Here is an 11,197-nt window from a genome sequence, read left to right as displayed (position 1 = left end):
AGGGGTATGCAGGCCATACTGGGAGATACCCTAACTGGGGTAATGCCACTGCTCTCCAAACATCAAAGGCTTGGAGTGAGGGTACAGCTGAGTGGGTGGGAAAAGGAGACACTTGCTCCCATTCACTATCAGCTAGTGAGGCATGTGTCTCCTTCTCTGCCCACTGAGCCTCATCAACCATGAGCTCCGTTCCTTCCTCCATTTCACTTTCTGCCTGGCCATCAGCCCATCTAGATCCAGAAGAAGACTGCTAGGTAGGAAGGAATAGTAGACAGATGAAGACAGAGAGGATGCAGTCATGACAGAAACATAGTCAGACCCCTAGCCCTGCTGCTGCTGCTACTGATAACCCATTTCTTTAGGAGACTGTGGTGCTCCAAAGAGAGAGGCAGTTCCATGATTATTACTGAAAATAATGTTGTTGGGGGATTTTTTAAAAAAGAAGCCCCATACTCTTTGCTGCCCACACTTGCCTGCTCATGGCTTCACCGTTCCTTATGATGCCTTCCCCAGACTTCCTCAACCTCCACACTGTCTTCACGGTACCTGTGTCTTCCTTGATCTCTGTGATGATTTCTCTAAATACTGCATTGCCTTGTCTAGCTTCCCTGGGAGCCTTCTTGGCCCTCTGTGGTGGAGTTTCCAGCTCCTCGATGGCTTTCTTAACTCCTCAGAATGACACCAAACTCTTCTTACCTAATTTAGGGGCTGCACACACAGCTCTGAAGGGGCAGCCTGTAGCCGCCCCTGTTACAGCCAGATTGGGGGCTGTGGCGTGCAGATCGGGGCTGTGGCAACTGCACACTACGGCCCCAATCTGGCCTTTGCAGGGCACAAAAAGGAGCAGCAAAAAACATTGCTATGGCTTGACGGTGCTCCTTCTGTGCTGTGTCATATGTACGCAGCACCAAAGGAGCGCCATGACGCTGTGCGCCGTGTGGCACTGTGCATGGATCACACTGCCCTGAGGGCGGAACCGGGGCATATGTCGTGTAGACGCTACACCCTGACTCCTCTCCCAAGTTGGCCCAAACGGTCGGACTGCACAGCCCCTTATCTAAAGAAAAGAGGCATTGGAGGGCTTTTTCCTTTACCCCCAGCCATGTATAGTGACTTGGGCACTGGAGAGTAAATCCTTAGCCTGTGTCATCCAACATCTTTTTCCTTAGACAGTGGGATGCAGAAGCATTTGGGAGAATGGAGGTGTCTGGAGGCCAGAGCTTCACTTAAAATTGCAGTTCCATCACTGCTGGGCAATTTATCTTTTAAAAAAAAACACCAATAAAATCAGCAAGCGTTGGGTATTCTTATGGGCATAAAGGTAAGTGTGCCTGGGACACATTTGCCAGTTCTAGGTCTAACCAAGCTTTCAATGTTCCCTCACAGAACAGTGATAATAGAAAAGATTTACAATGGGAAGGGGAGCCAAATTTGGTTAAACATGTTTAGGCTACCAGGTCTTCATTGAAGGCTAATGGCTTTTAATGGTTCACAGATATCTGAAGGGATGCTTAACCCACCCTCCCACCTTCTCTCCATCTTATAGAAATGTAGAATGCAGATGTTAATGTGGTCAAATTAAGCCTTTTAGATTCATATATGTGGGTATTTAGGGATTCTATCCACTATGGATGGATGATTTCCACTCTGCAATGGGTGGGAACAACAGGAAGCCACTCTGACTGGAGCATGCATAACAGGAGGTTGTGAATCAAATCCTTGCTGACCTGTTGAAGATTTTCTGGAGTTCTTCAGGAATATCTCTTTCTCTTAACAATGCACCTCTCCTCTCCCGAGCTAATCTGGGAGAAAGATCCTTTATTGGCCCTTTTATCATTGAATTTCCACATTGTTCGCTTCTCACATACAGGCATTTTTGGAAACTTTTTTGTCTAGAGAAGCAGAAGTAAACCCACCAATATTTCTTGTGAGGTGCAGAGAGCCAACGTGGCATAGTGGTTTGAATGTTGAAGTACAACTCTGGAGAGCAGGGTTTGATTCTCAGTGTGGCCATGAGACTCACATATGCACTCAGCCTCAGAGGAAGGCAATAGCAAACCTCTTCCGAAATCTTGCCAAGAAAAACCCACAATAGATTTGCTTTAGGGTAGCCATAAGTCAGAGATGATTTGAAGGCACACAACAACAGAGTGGATTGCCAGCTAGAGCACTATCCCCATAAGCATCATCTTAATGGTAAATCTCTCTAGACACATCTGAGTCCAAGATTCATCAATATGCCTATGTGTATGTGTCTTCAAATTGCTTGCTGACTCATAGTGCCCCATAACTTGCTAGAATTTTATTAGGCAATGAATATTCAGAAGGATTTGTTGCATCTCCCATCTTGCTCAACTGGATCACCTTCAGAAACATCACTTGGTCCTCTTTCTCAAACTTTTTTGCACTTTTGTCTTCCCATATCATATGTATGCATGCCATCCAAGTCTGACATTAAAATCTTCTAAATTTAAAATTCTTTCATTCTTCAAAGGTATCAAATCTGTTATCCAAGACAACACATTTGCTTGATAGCACAATTTTTATTTATTTATTATGGTATCTATACACTGCCCTTCAGCCCTAAAGGCTATCAGACAGCTTACAATTATTATTTTTAATTAGATTATTATTTTTAAATCTGGAAGTCTGCATCCAGCATTTTATTTTGAATCTATTAGTGTTTTCCATTTGATTCTTGGTTTTCTCTCTGCTGAAATATATATTTTTTCAGATCTTTTTGCTAGAATGAAAATGTTTTTTCATTAATTATTATTGGTAGATTTTGGAAAAGAAAGTTCATTCTTGAAAGCACTGTCCTTTGAATTGCTGCCATCCTTCCTAACAGAGAAAGCTGAAGTTTGGACCATTTATCCATATCTTTCTTTATATCTTTCCATATTGTTTTGTAATTATTGTTGAAGAGATCCATATTTCTTTTCATCAACCAAATCCCTAGGTATTTTAAAATGTTTTCATCCTGATTTCTTCATTAATAAATTTTTCCTGTTTTTAAAATGTTCTTTCTGAGGATTACTATCTTCTCTTTGTTTAACGTGAATCCTGAAATACCTCCGTTTTCCCCCCATGATATCCATCAGTTTTTCAATTCTTTCAACGGATCTTCCAGCAAGATTACCAGGTCATCATTTTTCATAGGACACTTTCACACAGGAGGCAAGGGTCATTAAAACATGATTAAAATGTGGTAATAGTGTAATCAGGGGGAAGATTATCACATTCCTGGATGCTTCTCCCATTTGTGTCCTGTGCGGAAACTGTAATGGAAGCGTCATTGGGTAATAACGGAAACGGTTATTACCCAATGATACATCCACTACAGTTTATGCATGGGACACGAATGGAAGAAGCGCATGGGGATCTTCCCTACCTGATTGTGCTGTTACCAATTTTAATCAGGTTTTAATGAAGCTTGCCTCTTCCATGTGAAAGCGTCCATAGTATTCTATGGCATCCACTACTGCTCTGATATTGCCTTTCATTTGTCTAGCTGGCAAAAATCCCATCTGGTCCTCATGAATTACATTCTTTAATTTAGGACATTTTAAAGTCTTTCTGCTAATACTGAAGTTAAAATTTTGTAATCCACATAAAGCAGAGATATTGGTCTATAGTTCTCAACTGTTTTTTCTGTCTGTTCCTTCTTTTGGGATAAATATTATGTTCACTTTCTGCCAAGATCTCCTTTATCAGCATTTCATTAAGTGTTTTCTGCAGAGAAAATTTTAACTCTTTCCTATAATAGATGGATGAAAAACCATCTGGACCTGAAGCTTTGTTTGATTTCATCTTTTTTATTGCCTCTGATATTTCAACTGCAGTAAAGGGAGCATTTAGTATCTTTTGTTGTTCATTGTTATTGGTCTAATATTTTGGTTCTGCAGATATTGATTCAATATATAGTCCTTGTTTTGTAACTGTTTGTCATCTTTATATAATTTTGAGTAGTATTTTTAAAAGGCATTTTTAAAATTTTTCTTGTCTTGTTTATGTTTCCCCATCTTTGTTTATTTCTTGAAATAATTTAATCTCTCTCTTTTTTTTGAACCTGTTCGCTTGACATTTTCCTGTCTTGGTTCACAGATTCAAAGAGCTTTTGTTATACATACTTGTAATGTATGTTTGAAATGCTTCCTGGATGTACTGCTACCAAGTACACTTTTGCTTCAGATTTTTAATAAAGAGTATTCAGTACTGGAACCACATATTTTAAAAACAAGCATTTCAACATATGGTTTCACCTATGTATTACATAATGTAAAATAATTTGCAATAATCCCTTATATGGCCTGTACAAATAAGCCAAGAATCTAGAGGATCATGTACTTGGTAATGTTTTGTCAAATGGAGTTTTGAGGAATAGATAAAATCAAATGCATTTTGATTTAGGTTTGAGAAATTATGCTTACAGTCAGGATGTTAAACTGAAACTAGTGTGTTATATATCTGTGTTGGGCACCAGTGATGCTTGGTTTTTTATCCTGAGATTTAGTTTGTTATCTTTCCTGTGTAAGAATCATTATACAGTGAACTGTATATGTGTTCTGTCTACCATGAAAACTTGGGGTTGGCTGAATCAAGCAGACATTTCAAAATATTTCTTTAAATATTCCAAAATATATTACTGAAGTCCAAAGGATTTTCCCCTCAGCTCTTTGCTAAAATTGCTCTATTTCTATCTCAAACGGGTATCCTAATTTAATTCACGCATTAGAATGCAGAAAATGAACAATAGCAACTAGATTCACAAATTATCCTGACAATTGGTTAAATGAGGAGACAGTATTAACACCTCACATGAAAAAAGTGTTATGGAAGAAACTGAGGGCTCTAAGATGCTTTAATATTTTCTCTTTATTAACTGTTCTTTGGTGTTCAAATCAGGCCTCTGTATAATAATGTAAATTTTTGGAGCAAAGAGGGAAACCAATAAGCCAGCACTGGAAACCAAGATTGAGAAGATTTCCACAGCCACTGTATATTTTCCTTTTGTGCTCAGATAGACTGGAATAAAGGAAAGCCAAACACTAGAAAATATCAGCATGCTGAAGGTGATAAATTTGGCCTCATTAAAACTATCTGGCAGTTTCCTGGCAGAAAATGCTATAGCAAAGCTGATCATGGCTAGGAAGCCCATGTAGCCCAGGACACAGTAAAACATGGTGACTGACCCATCATGACATTCTAGTATGATCTCTCCCACCACCGAGTGCATATCAAAATGAGGGAATGGAGGTGAGATTCCCAGCCACAAAGCACAAATACCAGCTTGGAAAAGGGAACAGGAAAACACAACTGAACTTGCCAATCTTTTCCCCATGCATTTCCTCATTCTGGATCCTGGTTTGGTGGCCACAAAGGCCAGAACCACAGTGATGGTTTTGGACAGCACACAAGAAATGGTCACTGTGAAAATGACAGCAAAGGTGACTTGTCGGAGAAGGCAGGCTATCTTTTCTGGCTTGATAAGGAAAAGTAAGGAACAAAGAAAGCAGAGCAGAAGGGAAGTGAGGAGAATGTAACTTAGATTCCGGTTGTTGGCTCTGACAATAGGTGTGTCCTGATGCTTAATAAAAATGGTTATGACCAGCAACGTAAGGAGAGATAATAAAAGAGCAAAAGAAGCCAAGCTGATTCCCAGAGGCTCTTTTAAAGACATGAAGCTTATTGCTTTTGGAATGCATTTTGACTGTTCCTTGTTTGGATAATGATCTTCTGGACACTCCTTGCAGTTTTCCATGTCTGGGGAGAAAGGAGAGAGGCAGAGTTAAGGTGTGTTGGGAAGGATCTACCAATGGTAGTCCACCATTAAAATGAAAATAAAAGGTGGAGCTGATACAATAGAATGTAATGATCACAGGCCCTGTGCTGCCTTATGAACATGCCAGTTCTACATAGACCAGCAAAATGTAGACCAGCAAAATAAATCCTTATCTAATCCCTATTCTCACTTTATAATTCTTCCAGCTCTGGATAAAATACTAACTGTTTTTTAAAAAAACCACACACACAACACCTCTCTGAATTACTGTCCAGGTGGGTATCACATATTCAGCTGTTATGTCTTGCCCAAATAAATTTTGTGCAATCTGGTAAAATTATTTATGGATTATTCATTCACACACACACACACACATTTCTGGATAATACAGCATATTAGCAATTCTTAAAACCAATCCTATATATTGAAATCTTTCCAATATTAGATAAATCATCTCAATCATGGAAAAAGAGACCAAAGCCATCCAAGTCAAACTGATCCCTACAGTTAACACATGGGAGAATTTCACACATGCAAAGGCATGGATGATAGCTGCTACCATACAACCAAAAAGAAAACTGTAATCATGTCACTGCAGGAGGGCTTCCGTTAAAAATACATTTTGTTAAAAACACTCAGCCCAATACATTGTATATCAGTTTAGAAAAGACTTTTTACACCCACCCAGTTCTCCTTTTCCTTCTTGTCACCAATCTGTCTGGAAGATTTTTAGTAACATTGACATTGAGAGGATGGTAAAGGAGAGCTGGAGAACCACAGACCTTTGGTGTCAGATTGCAGTCGCTTGTATGTAGTAAACAATGCAATAAATTTTGAGCAATGAAAAAAATAATAATATTCTATTCTAACACATTCTAGCTAGAATCAGCTCTGTTTATATATATATGTTCATTATATCAGACTAATTATAGGAATGGTACCAGTGGATTCTTTGAGTAATGTGCCAGTAAGAGCTGTAAAGATTTTTTGTTATTATCAACAACTATCTTAACCTGTAACTGTTGCTAGTATTATATATTTAACACAGTCTTTTTGCTCAAAAGCTAACATGACTTGCCATTAAAAACCTTGTTCTATATGTCATACCTTCCTGGTGTGTTATCATGCCTTGGGGACACTGAACACAATCATAGCAACAAAAGACTTCTCCTTCTTTCTTTTGCTTACTGGAGCCAAGAGGGCAATGGGTGTTGCATACAGAAGGAGGTGGTACCTAAACATTTCAGTAAGACGAAAATAATTTAGCATGCTGAGAAAATAAAGATGTAAACTCAAGAGTGTGTTTTATAGACTTCTCAAGAATCTGTCATCATGATTTTGCATAGTTAGTCTCAGGAGCTAATTTCCAAAGCAGAAGCCTGGAGGCAAAGCAGAAGGGGTAAAAGGAGTGGCTAGAGGCCGCACCCACCCCAATTAACATGGGACCACAGCAACCGGACACCATGGTCCCGAGGCTGGCTGCTGCTGTGGTCCAGATTGGGGCACGGCAAGGAGCAAATTTATTCTGGTGTGGCTGCTATGTGGTTTGGGGGCATGCATCATCTAATCCCCATGCCTCCAAACTGCATGGAAGGTGTCTTTTTTGCCTGTCTGTTTCAGGCCATAGTTAGGAAGGCAAACATAAAGTAGATAAAATAAACCAGACTGAAGGCTAGATTGACCAAACATAAACTAGTGGTTTTCAATTTGTACAGGCCCCAAAGAATGAAGTAAACCTGCCCTCCTGAAATCTCACTAATCTATTTCTATCACTATCCCAGATAAGGAGATTTTATAGGTCTCACTCATTTATTTGTTTGATTTACATTATGTGTTTGTCCCATTATGGGACCCATGTCACCAGACATATGCCGTATAGGTAAGAACATATGGTTAATCTTCTGTACTACAATTAACTGCCACCTTCCTACAGATCCTACAGATTTTAATATTGAAACCATGGCCCACCTGCTTTAACTGTCTGTGCCACACTATTTTGTCCCCATCAATGGAAATTTTCTTGCCTGGTAGAGCTTCCAAATTCATCATACCAACTCTGACTCTTTGGAAGGAGTTATTTGGGAATGCAACTAAGTTGGTAATATCAAATCTGGTGTTTAACTCCATGTTCTTATCAAAAGAGAGTGTTTCTCCTGCATTGTTGTTAAATGAGACACCCTTAAGGAAATGGTGGAGCTGGGCAGAAAGTGAAACAGAAGTACAGGAAAAACTTTAGAATTCAAATTTCTCTTGTTAATAGAACTGGTTTATATTTATATAGACAATAGCCAACCTGGAAATACAGGTGTTTTAGACCTTAAGGTGGATCTAACATGTTTTATTTTGTGTGTGTGTCTGTCAACCTCCATGGGTCTAAATGGATACAAAGTGAAATGAAGTGAGGGAAGATAAAATCAGACTATGCTATAATTATCCATGTAGAAATTGCACAATACAAGATACATTGAAACATTCTTGCTGTAGTGGAGAAAGGGAAAGAGAGGGAGTTGGGATGCGAGCAGAAAAACAAACATGAGGCCATAACCAAAAAATTGGAGCACATGACAAACATACAAAATTCTCTACGTTTGTACCTGGGTGGTTCCAATAAGGGTTCAGAATGATTCCTGACTGGAGAGATGCTATCAGTTAGTATAAACCCTATTGGCTGAGATGGAAGTAAAGTTTGGCTCAGGATAAAGAACAATTCTTTCAGAATCCTATAAGGGCACTGTTCTACATGCCCTGGTTATTAGAAGTTACCTGCCAAGGTTGCTGTTTCTGCAGCTCTAGCCTCTTTTCTTTCACTGTTACTCTGTGTTTCCATTTAGATAGGTACATTTCATGTAAAGCATGGGCCACCACATAGACTGCATTGTAGACACTGTAGCTGTGGCCAGTCATTCTCATTTCAAAAGCTGATGTTGGGAGACTGTCCAGCTTCTCATGTCCCGTGCAGGCTTCACCTGCCTCATCCTCCGTACTAGAATCTGGAAAGGCACAGCTGAATGTTTGTGCCCAGAACTGCTTAAGAAAACCATCTTCATTTACTTCAAAGGGATTTCTGAGCTGAAGAAATGTCTGGAATCCGTGCACGTCATTTGAATGAACTGTGAAGGAGATGGAACCATGGAAGTCTTGGATATCCCAGTTCTTCCCCAAGTCCATTTCTATGAAATCCATCTGAGCATTCACAATCCACACTTTACCCAAAGGTGCATTGGCAAGATATTCTGCTTTACCCATTAATACCAATAATCTGAGATTAATCATGGATTTGGATTCCCCAAATACAACAATAGCATTAGCCTTGCTCTCCATTATAATGTTATAGATGTGGAGCCATCTTGATAGAATGTCATCATATGCTTCAGTATGAGTGTATCTGGGTGCTTTCTCTGAGAAAGCAAAGCAAATGCCTCTTGGGGAAAGCAGAACCTGCATGGACTGCAAAAATGTCTCTCCATTTCCACTGTCCATGGCAAGAAACCCAACCCATGTCCATCCAAAGTGTACGAGTAATTCAACAACCCCAGTATACTGATGTGTTTCATTTGGGACCATTTTGTAGAAGGAGGTGGACTGCATGTCTTCGCTCTCATCTGGAGCAAAAGAACCATAACCAAGCTGAAAGAAAACAAAGTTATATTTTGCATAAACGTAGTGTTAGGAACTTCTATTTTTGGCTGATTTAGGAGTAAAAATGGTCAGACCGGTCTTGGTAATCGACAATATCCAGAATGGAAGTAACTTTTAGAAGTCCCTTTTTTGACATGTAAACACAGTTTTTAGATTATGTGCAGCATTAGCCTGGATATGATTCTACAAGGTGAAGAAGTAAGTTGTACTAGGTATTGTACATACACATAAAAATACACATGGCATAATTTTTAACCAACAAATTAATAGTGTGTAAGCAGCTCACTAGTTCATGCATGGAAGCTGTGTGTTGCTGCCCACTTCAAGCTGTGTGTTGCTGCCCACTTCCCAACAAGATTGGGAAACATGTAGTCCTCCAGATAATGTTGGATTGCAACTGCCAGCATTCTTTGTCATTGCCTAGGCTATTTAGATCTGCTGGGAATTACAATCAACAATATCTGAAGAACCATATGATCCCCTGATGCACACAAAAGTCATGACAAAATTAATAAAATTCTTGCAATATTCTACTACTGTCACTTGAGAACTTATGGCATACTAAAATTTGCTTCACAATCATCATGCTCCAATAGCACAAAGATATTTTCTTGAAGTTAAATGTAATGCTAATGCAAGCATTTATTTTTTCTACATAGGACTATCTGTCCGTGCCAGTTACAGTCTCAGTCTCTATGCTGTGCAAAAATGTCTGGATACAAAGGCAAATGACCTGTGGAATCTTGTAGGTGCCCAAGATGGCTGCCAGGTGCAGGGAAGTTTCAAAGTCAAGTCCTCCGATGATGGCCAGAAGAGTTTTCTGGAAGCCACACTCATAGTTGGGTACAAGTTGTTGGTGTGTGGAGAGAAGCTCCAGAGTGGACCGATAGGTCATCCTTTCATTGTAATAACTGTCATAGATACGGAATCCCAAGGTGACATTGGGCAAGATCTCTGGGTTCTCATTGATCTTCTGGATAGCAAACACCAAGGCCAGAAGATGTTGGTAGTTCTTTGGCACGACACTGGAATGAAGTTTACCTGTTGTGAGTGTCACAAGGAGGAACTCAGTACCACAAAAAGTCATCTCCATGCTTTGCTGCTACCAGATAGTCTACTTCCCTGTACACTTTCACAATTATTTATATCTTTAGGACTTCACCTTTAGCCCTCCTTGAAATTATTATAGTAATGAAGAGACAGGTAATCAAATAAAAGCAATAGCACATACTTTTTCAGACTTGAAATCATAATTTGAACACTAACATGTAGATCTTGCATCTGTAAAGCCTTATTATAAAATTCATGAATGAATTGAATTATGTTTGAATGCTAAACATGCTATTTTCACAGTGAAACACAGGAGTCTCAGAAATGGCACATTACTGCTTCACCTGGGCACCTTCCTATGGCATTATGTATCCATGGTGGATGATAAGATCTCAGATTAGAGACTGATATTTCTAACTAAGCATTAATTTTGTTAGCTATCTATAAATTACAACTACTGAAAAGAAGGTGGGGAGGGAACAAGGGATCAAACTAAAAGTACCAGCAAGAGTGAGACATCGCATCACTCTGGTGTTTAGGTCAATCTCCATTCCTGCCTCCAGCGGAATGTGGAATGAAAACTGATGAAATCTGGTGGGTTTCAAAGGGACATGCTACCAAGAATGCAAACAACAATTACAACAATTAGCTATCCTGATATTTCTGTTTTGAGTTAAAAGCAGCCATGGGAACATAAACAGACTCTAAATTTGATAGGATAGCACT

At 39.4% G+C, this 11,197-nt stretch overlaps 1 protein-coding gene across 1 annotated transcript; it reads right to left on the bottom strand.

Moving 5' to 3' along the window:
• Positions 1-4,861: 4,861 nt before the first annotated feature.
• Positions 4,862-9,346, bottom strand: LOC121934321 (vomeronasal type-2 receptor 26-like). Its single transcript, XM_042474704.1, has 4 exons — positions 8,546-9,346; positions 7,751-7,978; positions 6,890-7,016; positions 4,862-5,763 (listed from the first exon to the last, which is right to left on the bottom strand). Exons 1-4 carry the CDS (start codon positions 9,344-9,346, stop codon positions 4,862-4,864), a joined length of 2,058 nt encoding a protein of 685 aa, XP_042330638.1.
• Between the last annotated feature and the right edge of the window lie 1,851 nt (positions 9,347-11,197).

The sequence above is a fragment of the Sceloporus undulatus genome, chromosome 6 (assembly GCF_019175285.1).
Source record: "Sceloporus undulatus isolate JIND9_A2432 ecotype Alabama chromosome 6, SceUnd_v1.1, whole genome shotgun sequence".
Classification (NCBI taxonomy): domain Eukaryota; kingdom Metazoa; phylum Chordata; class Lepidosauria; order Squamata; family Phrynosomatidae; genus Sceloporus; species Sceloporus undulatus.
The sequence above is the reverse complement of the archived record's forward strand: the minus strand, read 5'-3'. Positions and strand labels throughout refer to the sequence as shown.